This window comes from Stigmatopora argus, chromosome 6 (assembly GCF_051989625.1).
Source record: "Stigmatopora argus isolate UIUO_Sarg chromosome 6, RoL_Sarg_1.0, whole genome shotgun sequence".
Lineage (NCBI taxonomy): Eukaryota > Metazoa > Chordata > Actinopteri > Syngnathiformes > Syngnathidae > Stigmatopora > Stigmatopora argus.
The window spans coordinates 15,547,863-15,573,205 of record NC_135392.1 but is presented as its reverse complement, the minus strand read 5'-3'; the positions used below and the strand labels follow the sequence as shown (position 1 = coordinate 15,573,205).

Sequence of the window (25,343 nt, the reverse complement as noted above, 5' to 3'; positions counted from 1 at the left end):
TGAATTAGAGCATAACAACCCTAGTTATTGTATGCAGTCATCAGTTTTTTTAATGCTATAATGGAAGTCATATATTTGCTATATATACAGAAATCATTCTCACAAAGGCCCCTAGTATTGATGAACATGTCATTCTCAATTCTCAAACATCCTGGAAGTGTTTTCTGAAGATTGGCACTGACCTGCATCTCCCTCAGGAGTCCCTTCCAAGGCCAGATGGCTGGCGGCATCATGCATCCAAGCCTGCCGTGTGCAGCCTGGCTGCTCCCAAAGTGACGATAATACACTATCACCAATTCAAACAGCACTGTATCCTCTTTTGATTCTTTTTCTAACTTCTCTATGTGCTGCTTGTTATGCAAGCCAGGTTGCGCAAGGTGCCAAATTCAAGAAACTAGTACATACAGTTTCAGAATACAGTTCAGGTTGAGTTTATTTTAATAGCAGTTTAAATCAAGTACAATATCTGAAGGCCGATCAATTTATACAAGAAAAACAAAAAAGAGTGCCACAATACTTGGAATAGCAGGAAAACAAGTCGGCCTGAGTAATTACTTTGAAAAATGTGCATGATGTCATTACTTTGACCAGTCTAATTGTTGTAATACATTATATTCTGTTTTTCGACCGTGTGGGATTGTCAAAGCTATCGAAAACTATTGCAACTATTGATTGTGAAATCGTCAATATTTGATTGCCGAAGTATTGCCATGAAATGTTGGGTTAATTTTAAGTTTCCACTATGTTCCATAAGTAGCATAGCCTTTCACCCCTTCGTATTCCTTTATTTTATTTTTTTAATTGTAGATGTAGTGCATATCTTAGGGTAGGTTAGGAGGATCTAGGCAAGGAAGATGATCTTTAAAACCTCCAGAGTACTGAGGGACTGTGCGGTAACCTCAGTCTCAGTCTGCAGAAGGTCCCCAACTTGTGGACTTCCTGTGTGTGCCTCCAGTTTTTTACCTAGGTCTACAATGTCTGGTACTCGGACGTTTGGTCCCCGGACGTTTGGTCGACCAGACGTTTGGTAGAACGGGTTCACGAGTCCCGAGGTTTGAGTCAAGAGACTTTCATTTGTTTAACCCTAACCCTATTCACTCAATGTTAAATAATAGTCATTAAATCCCTATTCACCCAATGTTAAAATCTATCAATTGCATGCGAACCCGTTCTACCAAACGTCCGTTCTCCCAAACGTCCATTCTACCAAACGTCCGTTCTCCCAAACGTCCGTTCTACCAAACGTCCGTTCTACCAAATGTCCGTTCTACCAAACGTCCGTTCTACCAAACGTCCGTTCTACCAAGCGTCCGTTCTACCAAACGGCCGTTCTACCAAACGACCGTTCTACCAAACGTCCGAGGACCAAACATCCGGGGACCAAACGTCCGGGGACCAAACGTCTTTTGACGAAACGTCCGGTCACGACAATGGGTACTCGGATGTTTCGTCGAAAGACATAAACGTCCGGGGACCAAACGTCCGGGGACCAAACGTCTTTCGACAAAACGTCCGGTCACGACAATGTCTTGTGTGTCTTGTATGTCTTGTGTCTGTCCTGCCACTACAGCCAAGAAATTTCCCGAATACAGGATGAAATAAAGTTCTAATCGAATCGAATCTAATCTAATACCTGTTCAAACTTTTAAATAAAGCAGACATCTGGATGGACAACGTATCAGACTAGGTATACTAGTATGACTGCTTCTACTCTTATTCGTGTGGCCTCAAACTACAGGATGAGGCCATTTAATGACTCTTACAAGAAATATTGGTGCTCGGGGCAAATTTTGGGCCCGTTTCTCTTCTACTGTCAGATTGTATTCGGAAATGTTTGAGTTGATTGTATATGTGCTGGCAGAGCGATTTTGTCCCGTGGCAGAAAACAAAAGAAAGTTCTTCCGAGCATTTTGCTCTAAAAACAAATTTCTTGTAATATCAAATGATCTTTTGTAAAGTGTGGTACTGCTCAACCTTTAGGTAGGTTAGTGATAGTAGCACGACAAGCTCTGATGAGTTAAAAATGAATATATTGCACTATGTTTCGACAGCGAGTGCAGTTACTGGGCATTTTATATGGAGCAAATAAGGCAGCCCCGGCGGAAATTTTGTTGTCTTGATTTGAATTTTGCACTAATCTTAGTAGTGATAGTAATGGGAAAGTAGTGTATTATTCCGTTTTCCTTTCTAAAACAATTTCATTTTGGAATTTTTATTCATGCAATATCAAAAATGGTATAGATTATTTTGGAATATCGGAATCGTAATGTTTTTCAATATTGTCTCTACAAAACCTCATATGGTCCACACACATACTATTCTTATTTGGCCAGAAGTGCAGAATTATACTCCCTGTTGCATTGTTCTGTTACTTTTTAGATTGATTTTTGCTCTTAGTCAATTATTTGGACATTTTCCTCTATTATAATGGCAATAGATTACGTGGAAAAAAAATCCATTTGCCCATATTATTTACTGTGGTACCTTGTTTGCTTCCCCACTTGTGTCTCATATCAATTGACAACATACGCACATGCACTCACATCCCCTTGTTGTCAGCACTCTTCTCCTTCCAATGGCATTGGTTATTTGAAGACTACTTTCAGATGACATTGATTGAGTCTGCAATTACTTGAGGTTCTATTGCTCTCTGTTGACATTGCAATGTTGATGCTTAGCGCTCTTATCCCATTGTGTGCAGTGTTGTTTTTAGCAGCAACAGCAGGGAGGGCATTTTAAAACCTCTGCACATAATGTGATAATGTTGGAGGAGGTGATTTGGATATAATAATAAAAAAAGAGCCATACTGTAGAGTATAATGTGCATGGATGTGTGTGTCTTGTGTGAGTAGGAGGGGATTTTTGATGAAGGAACTAAGAACTAGAGTCTTTCTAATTTGTGTTGAGGGGGTACATTGCTTAACCTACACAACATTGTAATGCTCCACCCACAAAAATAAGTGTCATTTGAGAATAGCATGCCTTGTTGTGTAATTATACTAATACAAGTCTTGTAAATTGTGTTAGAATAGGGTTGAATGGAAGGACAAAACCAAATTCAACTAGGAATCCAGATTTTTTTTAAAAAGTCAAATTTGCAAATAAGTCTATAAAATATTTTTTCTATCTCAGCTGTAAACAAAAAAAGCACAATGCAATGTTCAGGAGTGACTGTTTCCTGTTGACATTATGCGGCACCCAGCACAGATGGCATGCTGGTTTTGTGGCTTAAATGATGCTCACGCTCATATATGGGATCCTGGCATGAAACTGGGTTGTCAATGATTTGATCTAAACTGCAATATAGTTCCTGTATATCCGAGTAAATGTCGTCACAGCTGAATAATACGGTATGTCAATGAAGTTGGGATGTTGTGTAAAACAAACAAAAATAGAAAATACCAAGCGGCAAATCCCTTCAAATTGTATTCTTTCCAACAGAATATAAAACGAGATATTTAATCTGCAATTTGATTGACCAGCATTTCTTGGTATTTTGAATTGGAGGTCTGCAAAACATTTCTAAAAATCTGGGACGGGGCAGCAAAAGACTCAGAAAGTTTAAGAATACTCATCTGCTTGGTTGTTCAAAACATCTCACAGGTTAAATGCCATAATTGCGTATACGAGGGGCTTCCCTGAAAGGCTCACTTGTTCATAAGCATGTTTCACCACTTTGCGAACGATTGAATGAGCAACTAGTACAACAATTTAAGAACAATATTTTTCAACATCCAATTGCAAGGTGTTTGGGGATTTATAATCCATAATATGATAAAATGATTCAGAGAATGTGGAAACATTTTTCCATTCCAAATAAAGGTTTTCTAAAGACTCATAATTGTAATAATTGTAGTCCGGGGGTGTCCAAATTATTACACAAAGAGCCGCGGTTGGGGGAGGATTTGGTTTCAACTGATCCAGCATGGATAGTTTAACCAATGGCATTTGTTTTGAAACAAATAGCACCTGACTGCAATTATTTGATTACACATGAAAACGTATCCCCTTCATGGGTTAGAATGAAAACCTGCACCAACTGCTGCCCTCGAGGACTGGTTTGCAAACCCATGTTTTAGTGCTTCTGAATACATGTATTTGTGCCAGCGGTAGTGTTTGTCTTCTTGTGTGAAAGAAATTGATAACCAAGAGGAAAATGCACAAGTTGCACATTTTGACACTGCAAATACATTTTTATGTGCTTGCTTCTACTAAGCCTCAGTGTAGCATGCAGTTCATTTTTCACAAATGTCTCTGAAGCCAACCTCCACCTGTTTCCTGTCTGGCTGCACTTGCAACCCTTTTGATGAATGGCTATCCCAGAAGCATATACATAGAACTTAAATTACCAATCCCAACCCTATCCTTTGCTGTAGTCCAAGGGTGGCCAAACCGGTCCTCTAGGACCGCTGTGGGTGCAGGTTTTTGTTCCAACCGATCCAGCACAGACACTTTCACCAATGAGATTTCGGAAAAAAAACAAGAAGCACCTGACTCTAATCCACTGATTGCACTTTTAGGACACCAGATTGGTGAAAAGGTTTCCTCTTGATGGGTTGGAATAATTGTGGAATAGTTTTGACACCCCTGCTGTAGTCTTTATATCTCTGCCATTCTCCTCTTACCTTTTGAGGGAATGTGTCTCTGTGAGGCCTACAAGGACCTCAGCATTGGCTTAATCACCTTTTCAGAACTCATCATCTTCAAGGCCTGGTGGCTATGCTAACGAGTTTTTGCGATGCTCCAGGGGCCCCTGGCAGCGCCGTGTCTATTCTCGCTGTCAGAGCCACAGAGGTGGGCTGGAGCACTCCTCCCACCCTTGCTTCTGGGTTCTCTTGTCTCAACATATCATTTCATCCGCCTGATGGGTGTGCCCCCTCCCTTCTTTCTGCAGCACCCCAGGCAAGCAACTACTCTCTAATGCGAGCATTAGGGAAAAATGGTGGTTCGTTTTGAGTGTTCTCGGTGCTCTTAGCTCAGAGGCTGCAAAAACTAAAAGGCATGCAACTACATTTGAGATTATGGAATAGAGGTGCGTGGCTGTGTATATTAGCGGATAGCCAGACAAAGGGAAAGCTCTGATGAGAGGGTCATGAGATTGACAGAGAGATAAAACTCACTGATCGCCCACATATTACATTTAACCCCTTGCTAATCTCTCTGTGCTACAGCTGTCGGGCAACTGACCAGATCAGTTAGTGATGGGCTGGCCGTTGCTCTAAGCTCTGGTACGACAACAATAACATGATAGGCAAAAGTTAGATGAGGACATTTTCGTCATCTAGCATTGGCCAATCCACTGTTTCTGTGAAGCGGATATGCTTCAGTCTGCCGAGTTCATAGCCGCAAGCAAGTGCAATTTTTTCAATTGAGATATACTACTTTTAGGTGTGTCAGTGAATGCTGAATACTGAGTCTGCCTCAAAGCCATTTTGGGCTGTTTGTTTGTTTGAGATGTTCATTGAAAAATAGGGTATTAGGCAGATGTCAGTGTGCTTTTTCTTTCTCTCTGGGTAATACCACCTGTCAAGTATTGTGTGCTGTCCTTCAAGGCTCTCAAATGCTGTTTTGCTCGCAAGCTGTCTTCATATAGTAGAGCTATTACTTTCTTCTCTCAATTAGAATAACTGTCTCTCATCTCATTTTCTGAACCGCTTTATCCTCACTAAGGTCGCGGGGGGTGCTGGAGCCTATCCCACCTGACTCCAGGCCAGAGGCGGGGGATACCCTGAATCGGTGGCAAGCCGATCGCAGGACCCAAGGAGACGGACAACCATGCACACTCACACCCATACCTAGGGGCAATTTCGAGTGTCCAATCAGCCTACTATGCATGTTTTTGGAATGTGGGAGGAAACCGGAGTACCCGGAGGAAACCCACTTAGGACCGCGAGACTCCACACAGGTGGGATGTGACCTGCATTTGAATCCAGGACCCCAGAGCTGTGAGGCCAACACGCTAACCACTCACGCCACCGGGCCACCCTAGAATAACTGTCCACATTTCAAATAGATTAAACAAAAGCAGCGCTGTATTAAATAAATGAATAAATAAATATATAATATTTTGTGATTCGTTAGCAGGTACTTTTGAAGGTTTTTTTTTTGCATTATTAGTTGCGTGTATACTGCATTGGGGAATCTTTTCGCACCAATAGGCGTTATCCTTCGCATAGCCTTTAGGGCAGCGTGCTAGTGGCATACCGCTCATCCTCTAAATCCCCTAAATGACAGAGAAGAAGCTAGTTTGTTGGAGTGGAAGGTCAAAACAAGCGTGACGCAAAAAAGTATATACAAGCCTCACAGGGCAGATCATAGATCTGTTGTGTAAAATGGGCACTTGAAAATTGCCTTCCACACTGATTCTTTGTGTCTATGTGTGGGCCATGAACCAACAAATGAAATATTAAGGTTCTACTTCAGTAAAAGTCATTTAAATCTTTAGCAGTGTGTTTCGTGCTCAAGTAGTTGTCAAATACAGACAGAAGTCAGTGGCAAAAATGATATATGAATAATGTCAAATTAGTATAAAAGGTTTTGCTGCTGCAAAAATGACTGAGCCAGCTGGCATACTTAAGATAGTTTGCAATAGATGAGTAGATGAGTTCTGTGGTAAATGGAAGTTACCCATTAATTACACCTGGTCCATTCAGACTGACGTTTGCTGTCGCACTATATTCTCAACCAATAATCAATTTGTGTAGTTCTATTGCCCACGTTTAGATATCCGGTTTACTCTCATAATATATTTTAGTCAATATGTCGAACTTTTCTTCACGTGAAAATGGAGCCAAGATTCAACTCAAGGTTTAATAGGTCTTTTTCGTTCACAGGTCAGACGTTAATTTAATTGTTCATTAATATAATTTTTCATTAATATAATTAAATACATTTAAATGCAACTAAGAGAGAAAGAGGGAGGGAGAGAGAGAATGGGAGAGAGGGGGAGAGAGAGAGAAACGAGAAGAATGACTAAGTAGAGCACAGTCAGTGGCAGCCATGGATTTTTATTAACGTTTGTTTAACTGTTTCACGTTCAATAAAGAGAACGAAAGAGCATTCCAGAGCATTTTATTTAACCAGTGAGGGTATTAAGGGTACACTGGTTTGCAGGCAATGTGCTACTGATGGTTGGTTTGTATGCGACTTGGGTGTTTCTATACCTTGCCAATCTCATTCAATGTCTCGCAGTGATCTCGTGTGAAATTGCAATAATATCTCAAGTGCCAAGCGACTGAACACAGCTGTTCCGTTTGCATCCTGTGGGCGATGCATACGCACATGTCAGGCGGATAACAGACGCATCTTATCTGTGATGGATGATATGTAACTCCGGTTTTAATTTTAGAAGCTTGTCAAGTAGAAAAGAACAGAACAAGAGGCAGGTCGATTAACAGGTCCTGAGGAAACACATTTGGCAAAACATGCCTGTTGGACGCATCTGCCCACCATTGCATAATATTGGTTTGCAGCTTTAATAACATTTTAGAAATGAGATAAATGGATCGAGCTTTGGCCCGTGTGAATATAGAAAAAAAACACGTTTGAATCCTTAATCTGAGTGAGCTGCCAGGCTCCGATGTTACTGAGAAAACTACACAAATGACAGGTGCACATGCCTCATTTATTCAGCCACATTCTGTTATCACATTGCCATTTAGCCTGGATGCTAATTAAAGCTGCAAAGGAGAAAGGAGAGCGACTCAGGAAATATGGCTGCATGATCAATGATAAAGTTGCAATCACAAAACTAAACTGGGCTTGCGTTTTTTAATGGAAGACTGATGATGGAAATACAATTAATCACTGAACTTTCAGCTTTTTAAGAGGAATCACCTTCTCAAATACACTCAAATACATTATTCTTATTTATTTTTGTCCGTGTTTGGAAAAAGCAATTTTTTGTGACTTTGTCTGAATCTTAGACAGAACAAGGAGAAAGATAGCAATATTGGACAGAGACAGTCTATCAAAAGTGTGTGCTTATTTTCCTATTTACTTTTTACCTGTGTCAATAAATTCACATTTGGGGGACTCATGTCACGTTTGTCACACAATGCCTCTGCTTGCAGGGGTTTTAATTTTAACATTATTTTCCCCATTATCATAATTCACAAATTTTGTGATTAATTATTTGACCAATGATCTTTCAAACGTAGGTAATTTATACTAGTTATTGTCTTTTTTTCAGCAGTTTTTTTGTGCATAAACAACACCTGTTGCCCAATCCTTAAGCAAATTGAGAGCGGCGTGATGAATAAATAAGAAGCAGAAAAATCTGTGTTGCTCAATCCCTGCAGGGACAACAAACACACACACACAGACGCAAACAAACAAATCTTGACACACACTTGATGACAGATGAAATTTCAGTTGTTATTTCCATTCTCAAAAGTGATATGTGCAGAGTGAGAGTGCACTTGAAAAATGTTGTTTTGCTAAATTGTAATGTAAAAACCTGAGTACATAATTCACTTGCACCAGAAAGGATGATCCTCATAACCTAAATACTGCCTTGTCCTATTTTCTCATTTTCTGAAAAAACAACACATTCTGAACAATCTTGATGTTTAACCCTCAAGCAACCAAGCTTTTTCATATCTGTTTGTAACACTAACACCAGAGGAAAATGTACCATTGATTTGGTTAACTGAAATACAGATTAATTTTATTCTTATATAATTCCATTCAATAGTTGGACTAATATTTATTATATTGCAAATCATTTTCTGAACTGCTTTATCCTCACTGGGGTCGAGGGGGAGATGGGGGGCTGCTGGAGCCTATCCGAGTTGAATTCGGGCATGTGGTGGGGGACACCCTGAATTAGTGGGCAGCCAATCATAGGGCACAAGGAGACAAACATCCATTCATGCTCACACTCATACCTAGGGGCAATTTAGAATGTCCAATCAGCCTACAATGCATGTCTTTGGAATGTGGAAGGAAACTGGAGTACCCGGAGAAAACCCACACAGGCCCGGGGAGAACATGCAAACTCCACACATGTGTACCAACTTGGATTTGAACCCAGGTCCCCCACTGTGAGGCCAATAACCACTGAACCACCAGGCCGCCCAACATTAAAATATGCAATTCATAAATGACAGTAGTAATTAAATTGTACCATGTAATTAAAGGTATTTTGATGAAATGCACAATCAAAATAATATATCAAACAGGATTGGTTGACCTTTGCATTTATTAGTTCCCCAGATATGAGTTTCAAAGTTGGTGATCACTGGTCTAGTGTTTACTTCAAAACATAGTCTGAATACAATTAAGACCTATCGAAACATTCTCATTATTTCTGCAACTTCACGCACAAGACATTTATCTGTACTCAAAAAGCTTCTCAGGTACCTGTAGAAGAGCTCTTGGAAATTACACCTGTTTATCACAACCGCAATTTCTGGGATTACATAAATGGCTCTGCAAGGATTCTCCTCAGTTTAGCTCGATGGATTTTTTTATTTTATTCATCTCTAATGAGCCTGACCACGCTGCATAGAAGTGACTACGCCTGGGCTTGAGTGCTGCTTGTTGTCTGGATGATCCTTCATTTCCGCTTTAATCCACAGGCCTGGGCACGTGTCCCCATTGAGGAGTCGCAGGAGGTTGACCTAGATACCTGCTGACTCTAGCGGACCTGTCACAGCTGCAGCATGGTATTGCATGGCATAGCCTTGCACACTCTTGTGACATGTGCTCACTCACGCATCAAACTGTGCTCTTGGTAGTTATAAATGGCTGTACGTTCAGATGGCAATTGATACAGTTACGTTGATTTAAAGAGAGAGTTTTTGTTGACACTTACTTTGATACTTTTTTAGTCTAAAAGGCAGTTTTATGTGATATTTTTATTGACTTCCTGGTCTCCTGACCTTTGCTTTTCAAATGAATTCTGAAGTACTGTTTGGCATTGTTGGTTGTTCTTTATTCTATACAAATTGTGAAGGTTTTTTTAATGCTTGGAGCTATTATAAAAGTTGTTAGCTCCTTGTTTGAGCGCTCAAGTGATAGTGGTGAAAGAGGGAAGGGGAAGTTGGGTACCATTCATTCATCTTCCGTAATGCGCATCCTCGTAAAGGTTGCAGGGGTTGCTGGAACACATCTCAGCCGACTTTGGGCAAAAGGCAGACGACACCCTAGACTGGTCGCCAGTCAGTCATAGGGCGCACAGAAAGACAGATGACCAGTTGCACTCACAATTATACCACCACCAGTGGGAATCAAGCCTGCATCTGCCCACACCGAAGTCAGATGAGTGAACCTCTACCCTATCAGGTGGAAAACTGAACTATCGCCACAATATTACTCCCAAGACCTTTTCTATTGTGTTACTCTTGAAGAGACACAAGACCTGCTGGTATTAGATGAAGTGTAATGAACGTCTAATAAAAACAAGTCACAGGTTTAATACAAAACAATTTCTTAATAAAAAAAAAAAATCACAGTGAATTATTGTCGTTTGTCCAAGTGAACCGTGGCCGCTGGCTTTGGTTCTTCACTGGCTCCAAGTTCTTTCCTGGTGTGGTACAAATTGTGTGTGACTTAAACTGACAATACTGTACCTATGATACACATCATGAAAAAGCTTAGCTTTGTCCAAAAGCCAGTTAGTTGCCCGTTAGCTTGCTACCGTTAGCTATACAAATTAAAGTGTGGCCGAAGTCGATTTATAACAACGTTAGCGTAGTTAATAAGATTATCACTCGCACCGGTAGTCACATTTTTATTTGCTTCCGCTGTGCGAAGAAACCTTTGGTTCACTGTGCAACAAGCTGTAAAAACCTTTTTGTTTAATGCAAACGTTTGAACAACCCCATTTAGACATCTTTCACAGTGCACAGTACACAGCAAAAAGAGCTTTTCTTCATCGCCACACCATTTTTCACCATTTTTATGGATTGTCTTTGTTGAGCTGATAGTATGTGGGGTTTTTGTTTGTTTTTAAATAGCGGATTTGTGATGATTCGTGTGGCATCGAGCGTGGAACATAGAAGGTGTAGGACCCAAATGCAGGGAAGCAATCAAGGACGTGGAATGGAGTGCTCTAACAAAACTTTAATGACTGAGGCAAGAGGTTATTCAAGAAAATAACACGGACATAGAAGTAAATAACAAAAAACAAACCTGACGTGGAAGACATGGGGAAACGAGAAACTTGGAACATGACATGGCAACTTAGCATAACGCAAACAAAGCACACAATCCCACAAAGACTGACAAACACGCAGGGTTTAAATAGACAGACAGGGGTTGATTACAAAGTACACACAGCTGGTCACACAAGCGAAGGGAAACCACGAGGGACACAATAGGCCAAAAGCGTACAAACCGTCCCAAAACTCCAACTACACATAACAGGATTTTGCACGAGGTGGAAATTCTGCAAGAGGTGTGGCTACTAAGTTAAACCAATCACCAATACATACGTGATTTATTTCCTAATAAGAACAGACAAAACGACCTCACCTCATGTAAGAGCAAAAATGCTTATAAGAACTAAAGGCCGCAGGCCCTATCTTTCCAAACACGTCAAATTATGTCACTTGCTCCAAAAAGGATAAAGAAACTACAAAAAGGGTTCCTACAGTCCGAAATTGACTTAATGTTCAGTACTTTTACTTAGCAATTATCTTTTAACAATGCATTGAAAATTAAATCTGTGAATTCATTTCACAGAGCCTTTAAATGTAATAGAACCTAAACGTGTTAACACCTCAAATTGTGTACAGTTTGGAAACTGATCAAATGTGACATTCAACTCACACAATACTTAAAGTGAGAATTTGACATGATTTCTCAAAAATGCTGAATCTTTTTAGATAGGACAATTTTATAAGATTTCTTAAAAAAAACCTAAACTAAACTAAAAATCTAGGGTACTAATATACTGACTGAAATAGTACCCGTAGAGTATAAATGATCAAAGAAGGAGAATAGGATATGTATTTGAGTAATCTTTTGTTATAAAAAGTTATTCTTATGGAACATTTTACAGACCTTTAAATTACTCATTGCTAGTTGAAGGTTGAATACAGAATGTCATATGAGATGTTGGTGCGTCCTTCCGGAGCTCATTGCAGCTGAGGCACTGTCTGTATTTTCCCCAGATTTACACTCATTATGGATCAAGTCGTAAAAATGATTGAATGTTATGAAGAACTTTAATTTTTATGCAATGTTACATTCTGTGAGTGGACCTAAGGTTGTGGCCGAAAAACTATGACTATGGTATTAATGTGTGTGAATGGATGCTTGTCTCTATGTGCCCTGCAAATACCAGATCAGTCTTGCATGTCTACCAAAGTCAGCTTGGAGAGTCTCCAGCTTTCCCATGACACTAATGATATATCATGTGGATAGCGGAACCGTATTTTGTATGCCTATTGTAATGTCACAGAACTGCATTTCAATGCACAGAATCAAACGTAATTATTTAATATTAGCACTGCTTGGCCAAAAGAAACTGGTATTTGGTATTTGTATTTTGTATTTACAAACAAAGTTCTCATATCTATAGTGTCACTCTCTTCCGGTGTGCATCTAAAATTTCCCTTTAAGTTGTTTATTTTTCATTCATTTTCTGAACAGCTTATTCTCACAAGCTTTGCGGGGGTTGCTGGAGCCTATCCTAGCCAACTATAGGCAGGGGTATGCGTGTTCTCCCTGGGCCTGCGTGTGCGTTTTCTCCGGGTATTCTGGTTTCCTCCCATATTCCAAAGACATGCATGGTAGGCTGATTGGACATTCTAAATTTTCCCCTAGGTATGAGTGTGAGCGTGAATGGTTGTTTGTGTCCTTGTGCCCTGCACCAATTCAGGGTGTCCCCCGCCTTTGGCCCGAAGTCAGCTGGGATGGGCTCCAGCACCCCCCGCGACCCTAGTGAGGATAAAGCGGTTCAGAAAATCAGATGAGAAAAAAAGTTTTAATTTCAAAATGTAACATGCATTATTTGACACTTATATTTCTTAAAAACACCAGCCATTGTTTCTCCCATCGCAAATGGAGGTTTTCTTTCTCTCTTTGTTAGAAGCTAAAACGGTCATAGTTACTGAACTTTGCATTTGTATTTAATGACAGCTGACATTTCTTGCTCACAGTCTGCAGCCTGGTTACTGGCAGAGAGGACACGCAGGGGGCTCCGGCCTATTGCTGTGACTTGACTGATATTACAAAGGCAACACTGACGCTGTGTAGCTTCCATAAGAAAATATCAACTCATGTGTTCATGTGCTGTAGTTAAAAAGATTTACTATAAACACTAATAGTGTATGGAAAAGCAGAAGATGAATGAATGGAGGAAGCTCTCTCCCAGGTGGAATATGTTGCAGGTTCCTCAAATCTGTCTCACACTGCACTGTGCTTTAATGTAACCATGTGGGCGTGTGTGCCCTCACAGGGCTCCACCTCCCCTAATGGAACTCTGCACTCTCTGGCACCCTCCATGGGTGGGAAGTGTAGAAGCTTAACACACAGCAGGTTTAGTATTTAGTGCTTTTCTGCAGTCAAATGAAGCATTGAACAATATGACCTATGGTGTATCCGGTGGTGTTTTATGCAATACACAGACACATTAACATTTTTTTCTCTTTTGCTCAAAGGAATTTCACTCCACTTTTTATATCTGCAGGTGTCATAAAAAGAAACATCTGATTATTGGGGAATGAGAAAACAAATCCAGCCTTAATCCAACAGATTTAAGCAGTTTACAGTTGAATATCCTACCTTATGTAGGTTTGCTTGCGTATTTCTATATTGTATTTTCCGCACTATAAGGCGCATGGGAGTATTAGGCGCACATTTGATTTATCTTAAAATATGTTTCATATATAAGGAGCACCGGATTATAAAACACAGTAACAGTAATAATTTTATAAAAAAATAAAAAAACAGAAATAAACATTGTATCACTTTCTTTCTGCAGGCAAATCTTTTTCCTGAGGCCACAAAATGTTGTTTTCCCGTAGAAAAGCTGCCTTTTTATTGTAAAAGTAAGGATATACTGAGCATAACAGGTTACCACGAGGATAAGGTCAGAGAAATTGATTCAATTTGCCCAGATTGATCCCAGCTCCAAGTGAATTCTATTGAGATACTACAGCCCTGAGTTTTCACATACGCTGGTGTGCTGTCTTTGCATACATATGTATACTACCAGAGGGCCCCCTTGTAACGAGGTGCACAAATGCATTACGTATCCGCACGTCAGTTCAGTAGCAGGAATTGCATAGTCATCACCATTATGTAATTTAGCACCCTGTGAGAAGCATAGGGGTAATAATTATGCTACATTTTATTGTTTGAAATCTTTTGTTTTATTAATGTACATCGACTTATGTTAGTATAGTTATGTTGCAGCTGCCCTGTTCCAATAAATAACAAATTTAATATGTCTTAAAGTTTAATAATGTTTTTTTTTACACTATAAAAATCATTTTTGTAGTTTAGAGGTTGCTAAATAAATAATGTTATTTTATGTTGATCTAAAATAAAATGTATATATGTATGTATGTGTGTGTGTATATATATATATATATATATAGATATATATATATATATATATATATATATATATAATATGGGTCACATAGCAGAACTGGCTCAACCAGAATTTCTACACAGAATGTCTTTTAAGTGTGAAAGCACCAGCACAGATGGTTAGTTCTGAAAGTGTACCTGTTTATATATAGCTGCACAGTGGAGCACTAGAGAAGAAAGCAAAGCAAGTCTATCTGTTTAGCCTGCCAGTTACTTTTCATCATCGGCGGCCTGGCGGCCGATTGGATAGTGCATCGGCCTCACGGTTCTGGGATCGAGGGTTTGATCCTAGGTCGGTGGATAAAACTCAACACCGGTGGACCGACCTGGATTTGAACCCAGGACCATGTTTGGGTTAGGGTTTATTAAACATGATATGAATCTAAAAGGTAGATCATCATTTCAAGCCAAGTAAACAAGACAGAAGTTATACTTTTATTATTATCTTATATAAGTTATAATATTATTATTTCAAAGGAATTTACTCCAGATACTTTCTGCAGAATAAATTACTTGCAACAAGTATAACTTTAGTGTCGTTCGCATTTGAAGGTTTGACTTCTTCTGTTTTGTTAAGTACCTTTTCCTTGAGTCCATGTTTCTTCATAACCTCCTAACCAACACTCAGTCTTTGTAGTTATTGTAACCGAATACTATATTTTGTTACATTGAGGACATACAAGGCTAAATGTGTGCTTAGAAAGTAGTCTGTTTTAAGAGTCATAAACCCTCAATATGTTTTCATGTGCTACAGTACTTTGGTTTGTGTTGTTATGCAAGTCTTGACAGACTGCCTCTTCAGAACCTCAGGCTAACATGATTATTTTAGAAACAGAGAGCAGGGTTACAAACATGGTGCTGCCGCCTCTCATTTCATTTTTCATAACCTGTAATATAACTATCCCATTTCATTGAGCTGCCTCATCGATCTGCTGCATTGACTTGATATTCAATCTGTGTATATGTTCAATTTGCCATCATTGGCTGTTTTTTTTCTTCCAGCCAATGAGCTGTGCCAGTATTCATATTCACAAAGGCATATAATGCCCACTGCAAATAACTTGAAAATGTGCAGTCTTCGACAGCAGATGCTATACACACATTGTTAAGGTTCTAATGGCCAGTCTATCATGACAGATATTTGAATTTGTATTAATACAGCATTCTTCCTCTGTGTATCATGTTTGAAGGTGCCTAATACTGTCAAATTAGTCTAACATTTCAACCAGATCAAACACCACGCTTGGACAGTTTAAATCCAGGAAAAAGCTTTCCAGCTGAGCATTGAAATACACACTATAAAATGAATATTCACATTTCTGACTGTAGTCATTGTTGCTGTTGTCTTTTGTGTTTTAGAAACAAGAATGGCTCTGTTTGAACTGCCAGACACAGAGGGCTCTGTCAGGAAGTCTGGGAGACATTCCAGGTCCTGCAGCATCCAGTCAGCAACCACCTCAGCAGAAGGACGCTGTTCCACTTTCAGGGCCAAGGCCCACAGGTCCTCAGCAGCAACAGAAACCACTTGGTCCCCAAGTAAGTGGCCCTCCTTCTCCTATGAAACAATCTGAGCAGTCCCCCCAAACCAAGGGGATACGGCAGGCTTCCCCTCGTACCAAGGGTTCTAATCAGTCTGTTGCTCCAGCCAAGCTATCAGTATCTCAAAACAAGGGTCCAGGACAACCCCCTGCCCAGAGTAAAGGACAATTTCAATCTAAAGGCCCTGCACAAAATAAGGGTCCAGCTCAGTCTGGTAACCAAACAAGAGTACAGAGCCAGGCGAAAGGGCAATCTCTGGCAAAGGGATCTGCTCAGTCCACTGCTCAGGTTAATCGTGCATTATCTAGTGCCAAGGTTGCTTCCATCCCTAGAGCAGCACCCAATTCCAAGGCCTCGCCAATGTCATCAAAAACACCCCCTACGCAGGTTAAACCCACAGCTACACCTCAGGTACGCAAACAGACGGCAAGCCAGGAAAAGACCAAGGTCCCTCCGAAATCTGTAAAGGAGGATGTCAAGGCCTCACCAAAGAAAGCCTTGTCAGAGGCTGTCATTTCACCAAAAGAAACGAAGACAGCAGAAGATCAGCAGAAGTCAAGACATCGAGACGTGAGCTGCTCGAATCCTCGCCTTCTCTTCACTCCTTCAATTCATCATTTAGAATATTTTTTTTGTTTTGCTTGTTATTTTAAGTCAATTTTCATCCTCAACTCATACTCACTGTTATTGATGTTATCACCAATCATCCTCATCATTTGTGAATGAATAATTAATTACTTACGTACCTTCTCTTACCCAATCTAATCTACAGTCGATATCTATACAGCCATTTTTAAATGTGTTGTACATTTTAAGGGTCTTTAAAACACAAACCCCTTAATGCAAAGGCCCGAACTGTAGCTAAACAAAAACATCCATGAAGCATGATGCTACCACCGCCATACTTCACTATAGGCCTGGTAAGCTTTTGGAGATGAGTGTTGTATTTCTGCCAAATGTAACACTTGAAAAATGATCAAAATATTCAGGCTTGGTTTGATAACTATTTTAACATATCCCCATTTAAACTCTTAAATGAGTCATTGGAACAATGCGAACGTTGTGGACATGGCTTGAGCTGTATAATATCTAAAAAAAAGTGCCATAAAAAGCATGTAACATACTGTATATTCTGGACTATAAGGTGCAACTAAAAGACAGTTTTCTCAAAGTTGGGTGTCACCCGCCTGGTGCCTGTAGTTAGCTAGGCTCCAGCATCCCCGTGAGCATTGTGAGGATAAGCGGTTAAGAAAATGAATGAATGAATTGTATGAAATTCCCTCTAGCACAGCTCCATGTAAAGGTTTAACACAATCCACCCACTATTACTACTACTACAACTCCATCTAGTGGATGTATAACATTATCCCCTACTACTACTATTACTAGTACCACTACTACCATTACCACCACCACTACTCTATTGCGTCTTATAATTCGGTGCACCTTATATATGAAACAAATTTTAAAATAGGTCATTCATTGAAGATGTGCCTTATAGTGGAGAAAATACTTATTATAGTGATTTCAATGAACCTGAATTTCGATGTGATTAGTTAATTCCCAACAAAGCCACAGCCCCAACCTCATGTGATTTTAAAGAAGCCGACAAATTTCGGGCCGATTTCTGACCCGGGACATCCCGATTTATAATTTATTTTTTTTGTTTCAGTTCCTCTTAAATTTTTAGCTCTATAATAGTAATCACTAATATGTTTGTATTTTTTGTGTGTTTATTTAAGGATCAATTATCAGTTTTTATTTCCTCTATCATCATCACCATATCACATTCAAACTCATCAATATTAACATGAACTTTATGTTTTTTGAAAATTCAATCATGATTTTAGTTCCATGCCTATTTTATTTTTACTGGAATTTGTTATTTTATTTTCTAAAGAGTTTTGCTAAAAGTTTGTGAAAACCATGGTGATATTTTAAGCATTCTAAGCATGGCCACTATTCTTCAACATGTCGAAGAATGGATTCGAGAATGCACAATCAAGCATGTGGAGGAATGCCATTTGTCTGCTGATTTTTGTTTAGTAGTCTGAAATATGAGCTGTGTTTTTGAATGATTCCCACATCTGTATGCAACATTGAAGTGGAAAAAAATCAACCAAAATTATTGCCTTTATTCCATTGGAAATTACATTCTATTACCAAACTGATTCTTCCTCTAATAATTAGTCAGCAATCCTGATGACAACTGTCATGTAAAATGTGATGTAGTATTTTGGTTGATTTGATCTTAAATTCTAACCATATGATTATGGTTGTCCTTTTTCATGTACTGTAAAATACTCTAATATATTCATATTAGAGACACGCTCTGTGTTTGTTATAGTGCATTGTTCTTGAGAAATGCTCAAAGATTTAATGCTCTGGACTTTGAGGAGGGTGCAATGGAAATTGCAATTATTTTATAGAAGAAAATATACTTCATTGGTTTTGACTCTTGTTTTTGTTCCCTTTTAGGATTACATCAAATCAAGTACACAGAGTTTAAGTGACACTGGATACTCCTCAGATGGGATCTCTAGCTATCAAGGGGAGATTATTGGTAAGATTCATGAAGAGGCAGTCAAGCTCAATGAGCGGGGTGTACCAATTTCTTCTGAAATAACCAAGTTAGAGACATCAATGAAGCCACTATTGGAGTCAAAAGCTTCATCGGACCAGAAACATCGGCCTTATTCGCTGTCTGTTAGACAGGGATGTGACATTAGTCCGGATGATGATGCAGCAAGAGATGAATCAGATGATGAGCTCAGCTGTAAGCTCCGTCATGATTATGTGGAAGACAGCAGTGAGAGCGGTCTCTCGCCATTGCCCGTAAGACAAAAGAAAGCACATAAAGATGTAACAGAAGAAGAGTTTATGAGGAGACAAATTATGGAGATGAGTGCCGATGAAGATGAGTTAGAGGGGTATGAAGACCAGAAGGCTAAAAAAGGAAATAAAACTAGTGGTGATCTAAACAAAGAGAGAAGACGACTCCCTCACCATTCTAGTAGTTTCGAGGATGCAGCCAAAGACTCAGAAGGATTGTATAAGGCAGAAGAAGAGGAAGATGTTGCGATGGCTGGGGGACTTCGCCGCTTTAAGACAATTGAGTTAAATAATACTAACAGTTACAACAGAGACATGGAACTCAGTACTGAGCATGACTTAAGAGAACCAGAACTAGAGATGGAAAGTCTAACAGGTTCTCCAGAAGAGAGATCCAAAGGAGAATATTCATCCACTTTACCTGCTACCACTCCCAGCTACACTTCAGGAACATCCCCCACGTCGGTATCATCCATGGAGGATGACAGCGACAGCAGCCCTAGTCGAGCAAGACTAGAGGAAGCAAAACAGCAGAGAAAAGCCAGACATCGCTCACATGGGCCATTGCTACCCACCATTGAGGATTCCTCTGAGGAGGATGAACTCAGAGAGGAAGAAGAGCTCTTAAGAGAACAGGAACAAATGAGAGATCTTGAGCAACAGAGGATTCGAAGTACTGCTAGAAAAACAAAAAGGGATAAAGAGGAACTACGAGCACAGAGACGCCGGGAAAGATCGAAAACACCCCCCAGTAATCTGTCTCCCATTGAGGATGCATCACCAACTGAGGAACTGAGACAGGCTGCTGAGATGGAAGAGCTCCACAGGTCATCATGTTCTGAATATTCACCCTCAATGGACTCTGAAGCAGAAGGTTTTGAGATTATAGCTGGAAAACTGTACAAATCTGGAAATGAATTTAATCTTCCAACATTTACATCACTATACTCTCCAACAGAAAAGACATCATATATGTCTTCTACTGATAAAACACTAAAGAGTGCAGAGGAAGTCTATGAGGAAATGATGAGAAAAGCTCAATTCCTTCAGAAACAAGGAAAAAATGTGCAGCAAAAGCATTCTTTAACTGAAAATGCAAACCTTGAAACTGCTTCTGCCTTAACTCCAGGATCTAGTCCAACCCAGATTACTGCACCCATGTCCTTCCCTGCAACAGGAAATGAACCACGCATATCAGGAATTCATGCTGGGCATCTATCAAAAGAAACTCAAAATAGGTTGGTGTCACAGAGTGCCAAAATTGAAGGTGTTGTGGGTGGAGTCACCACAACCAAAATTCAAGGCAGTCACACTTCTACAACTCGAAATGCAGCTGGAGTAGGCACACAACGGCCAGCACAGGCATCAACAGACTCTGCATCATCATCATCATCGCTAACCTCCAAAGTTTTCTCCCTTTTCAAAGGGCCCAGCCCACAATCCTCGCCCACCACTTCTCCTGTTCAAAGCCCAACTCACACACCTCTTGTGCGCCCTACAGGAAGTGGTGGTAGGCAGTTGCCAACATTGCCTGGTGGGCCATCGTCAACGTCCCATGGAGCTCCAAGATCTAATTCACCACGTCTTGTACGACAACAGTCCTCTCAAGATTCACCAGTAATGGTAATAACACTTGGATCTACAGCACCTAATTCTGCCAAGCCTATTACTGTAAATTCCTCCACTTCCCCATTATCATCACCTACACAGGTTAGCTATAAAACCCTTTATAGCTCCCAACATTCAGCCGCAAGTTCACCACCTTCACCACAAATGCATCTTTCATCCCAAAGGCATTGTTCACCGATGAATGTTGAAAAAACAAATGTTGCTAGTAGCACACAGAGTCAATGTTCACCTTCTATGGAAAACATATCTCAATCTAAAACTTCACATGTTCCAGGCACTTTGGGTATGGGTCAGAGCCAAACCCATCCAACTACTATTGTTGATCTTAGAGCCCCAATGAGATCTGCCCCAATTATAATGACAGAGCAAGGGATGGATCTAACATCCCTAGCTTCCGACTCACGGAGATATTCTATTGGAGCAGAACAGCAATCTGTTCGGCACACAGCCGTGCAACCTCTTATCATGAACCTGAATGCACAAGAGCAACGGCATATACCTGCATCAACAACAGTAAGTGTAACTGTTGCAGGTTCTGTGTTCTTGTCTCAACCCAAACAGACTGTTGTCTATGGTGATCCTTTGCAAAACCGTGTAGATTTGGGGCAGGGGGTGGGATCAGCGGTGTGTTTATCCCAGAGTAAAACACCAGTCTCAGACCCTTTCATTCCCAAAATTGATGCCTGCCTTGAGAACCTAGGCATTCAACAGCAGCAACTGCAAATACAACAACAAAAGCTCCTGCAACAGCAACAGCTTCTTGAGCAGCAGCTTCAGCAACATCAGCAACAATCTTCTTTTGCTCGTTTCAACTTAGCAAATCACACTCCCCTTGTGATTAAAAAGGATCTCATAGTGAATCAGACAACCAGTTCACAGCCTGTAGTTACTGCTAGAGTTGCTCCATTAGCTACCCAGCCTGTATGTAATGCTCCTCATGAAATCTATGGCGGGGTCGCCCTAGAGCTACAAAATAAGCCAACAGTAATGAACCTATCCACAGGAAAGCCGCATATTATGATGGTTCAACTTGATGAGAATAAAACGTCACAGGCAGGAGCAGTGACTCAGTTGTTAAAGAAAGATGATTCTCCTCCAACCCCTCAAGTATTGGATTTAACTGGACAGATCAAACCAGAAAACCAAGTTGCTTGTTGTGATGTCGTATATAATTTGCCATTTGCAGGTTCTTGTGCAGGGTCATTCACTCAGAAACCCACAGCACTATCACCTGATAAAAAAGCAATCACAGAGACATCCAAAGAACCACCTCCTCCTCATCATGTGCATTATAATATCAATCAACAGCAACAATTTCAGGCAACGCAAGGTGTTAAAGAAGAAAATAAACCATACCAAAAACCAATAACTCCATCTGGAAAAATACAACCCTCCATGTCTGATACTAATCTGCCCACAATGACTGAGGGTAGTCACTGCCAGATGAATCTTAAGGGTGGTATGGCAGTCGATCTTACCAATATGAATCAGACTTATGATAGCGGATACCTGGGAATGGGAGCTCAGTACGGATCATACACTGACTTGCGTCACCAAGGAGAAATTGCAGGTCCAACATTACCCATGCGCCGTTATGGCTCACTTTCAAATATTAATTCTGAGTATGGCTATGGGTCGAAAGAGTTAACAGGACAACAAGACTCCAATCTAGCTCAAATGAGTGCAACCACTGCAAGGGAAATTAGTCAGATGTGTTCTGCTCTTAACACAGTGGATCATTTTGCAACACGGTTTGGACATAATCCTGAACTAATGCCTTATGGAGTAGGTAGAGGTGTGCATTTAGGCCGGTTAAATCTCCAGCAAAGTCTTGCATCAATAAGGGCAAGCTTGATGTACGGCCCAGATGGAAGAGCTTTGCCAAATGGTCAAACCCTAACAAACTTAATAAACGCAAGGCAGGCAAGCATACGTGCCCTGTATCCCGCTGCTTTGAGAGGAGGTGATGGCATGATTTATTCCACCATTAACGCCCCAATAGCCTCTACATTGCCAATTACTACCCAGCCAGGCCCTGTTCTCCACCCCATGCCTAGAGGCATTTACAGGCCATACCCAACAGGTGTAACGGCTGTACCATTAGTTAGTATTACCAGGTTGCCTCAAGTTAATCCCAAAACACCACTGACTACACAAGGAACATATCCACATCCTTCTCTAAGCCAATATACAACCACCACCTCTGGCAGTATGTCTACTCTAAGCACCTCACGAGATGAAACTCCCATGTATCTTGGAAAGCCTCCAACTGCAGCTCCAATCATTCCACCACCCCAAGTTGCCTCACCGCAAAACACATTAGGAGCTTGTATACAAACCACTTCAGTTCAACAGACGAATCAGACACAACACACTTCACAGATGTGTATATCTCAAAGTCAAGGACAGCTTCCAAGTGCAAAGCCAACACAGATGCAGCCACAGCAGCTACCCGCTCAAACAGAACCCTTATCATTGACCCAAACCCATCTTCAAGCTCAATCTATCAATCAACCCCAACATGCTGTTTTGACTCATGGTAACATCACAACTGACATTACCGGCTCAACCTCAAAAACATCTCCTGCTGGTGATGCACAAAGAGATAAGGAAGATGAGAGGCTGAGTCAGCAACAAGAACACATGCTGCAACTAGAGCGAGAGCGTGTTGAATTGGAAAAAATGAGGCAGCTGCGCCTTCATGAAGAGCTTGAGCGAGATCGTATGGAGCTTCAGCGACACAGAGAAAAAGAACAACTAATTGTTCAGCGTGAAATTCAAGAATTACACACCATCAAGCAACAGGTCATACAACAACAGCAAGCAGAGCGGGAGACGCAGCTTATAATGCAAAGAGAGCAACTGGCCCAACAGAGAATGCAGCTTGAACAAATTCAGTCCCTGCAGCAGCAACTCCAACTGCAGCTGGAGGAGCAGAAAAGGCAAAAGACAGCAGCAGTAGAGGCAGCAGCAGCTGCTGTAGCAGCAGAAGCAGCCGCGGCATCGGCAGCCGCTGCAGCAACATCTGCCCAGGGGTCCATACAAGGGGTGGTGGTTAGCGGAGCAGCACCTCAAGGCTTCCTTATTTGCGACCAGAGCGGAAGGGTTATTCAACAAGACGGGCAAACCGTTCAATTTTGGCAAGATGGACAAGTGGTCCAAGCTGTGGTTTCTGCCAGACCTATTCATAGTTCTGTGTCAGAAATGTCTTTAAGAAGCACTGAAAAACAAGCTGATTCGAAGATTATGAAGAAGCAAAATTCTATGCCACGTCTTAGAGACAGCACAGAAGATGATTCTGTGAAGAAGATTGCAGACAGTTGTATACAAACAGATGACGAAGATGGAGAGGAACGTTTCATAAACCGCCGCAGAAGAACAAGACGTATTGCAGATTGCAGTGTTCAGACTGATGAAGAGGACCAGGGAGACTGGGACCAGCAGCCAGTGAGGCGCCGTCGCTCACGTATTTCAAAGCACTCAGAATCCAGTAGTGAGAGTAAAGCAGATGGCTCATCGAGATCAGTATCTGCAAGCATAGCTATTCAAACTTCAAATGACTCCTCATGCCAGACGGAACCTGATCAACTTAGTAGGGTTTCGCCAGCTATTCATATCACTATGGTAGAAAGCTCAAAGGTTGACCTGTTACATTACATAGCAGCTCCCGAGAGGACGCACAAGGGCGAAAGTCTGGCTTGTCAGACTGAACCAGAGTCACACTCTCAAGGTGTGGTTGCTCCTCAACTCAGTGTCCCTACAACAATTAGTCCATATTCTACAAGTATGCACATAGTTAGTGCAAATACATGTGAAACAAACTCCCCAAGACAACAAGGCGTTGTTGCTAAGTTTGAGAGAAGGAAACCCGATCCTTTGGAAATCGGTTATCAGCCACAACCAAATGAATGCCCTCGCCAGCCCCCCAAATCTCCTCAGGTTCTATACTCCCCAGTGTCTCCATTGTCTCCTCATCGCATGCTGGAGACAACATTTGCTTCGCAAGAGAAGCTAAACAAAGCCCATGTCACACCCCAGCAAAAGGCTTTCACTGCTGAATCACCACAACGCCAACAGTCTCTACCAAGACCAATAAAAAGTGTGCAACGCTCCATGTCTGATCCAAAGCCTCTCAGCCCCACATCAGAAGATCCTGCGAAGAACAGGTTTTCGCCATATCATCAGCAACCTGTGTCTAACAGTCAGGTATGGAAGACTTTTTGATTGTTATTTTAGTATCATGGGAATGACCCAACGCATCCCTACATGAAAAATAATTGAATAACTTGCATTGAACTTAAATTGGACCCTCGTAGTCTGAGCATCGTAAAGAGTAAATAAAATAAAAATAGTCAAAACTGAAATAAATAAATACTAATAAATTATTAAACTACGTGCCGTGTGGTAATAGCTACTCAAGATCTGACTGCGGCGAGAATGTTGTCAAATGAAGAGAATGTTGAATGAATAGGTTCACCATGCCAGAAGTACTTTTCCCTTCAGCTTTTTCTATACTTTTCCTTCCATGGAGTCTCCACCCATTTTTGCTCATTTCTCTCTTTCTCTCCCTCTCTCATGCTCCCTGACTATCTAATGCTTAAGAGTTGCCAGGAAGACAGCATATGGGTACATCATTGTTATGCTTACCTTTCTTATTGTTCAATCAGCCTTTTGAAGGAAATTAAGATCATTAATCATACACAATAATTATAACAGAAAAATATGAATGTTATTTATAATACCACTTGGTAATCATCAATCATCATCATGGATTGACCCATTTCAACTAAATTGTA

General features: G+C 40.7%; 1 protein-coding gene across 5 annotated transcripts in view; it reads left to right on the top strand.

Annotated features, from left to right (window-relative positions):
* The window catches only part of bsnb (bassoon (presynaptic cytomatrix protein) b), a 64,132-nt gene that overhangs the window by 24,540 nt on the left and 14,249 nt on the right, over window positions 1-25,343 (top strand). For 2 of the 5 annotated variants that reach the window (XM_077602409.1, XM_077602408.1), the window contains exons 4-6: window positions 15,907-16,656; window positions 18,565-24,753; window positions 25,150-25,173. In XM_077602409.1, the coding sequence (XP_077458535.1) occupies window positions 15,907-16,656; window positions 18,565-24,753; window positions 25,150-25,173 (6,963 nt within the window). The remainder of the gene's footprint in view (window positions 1-15,906; window positions 16,657-18,564; window positions 24,754-25,149; window positions 25,174-25,343) is intronic. The other 3 variants (XM_077602411.1, XM_077602410.1, XM_077602412.1) reach the window with 2 other exon arrangements.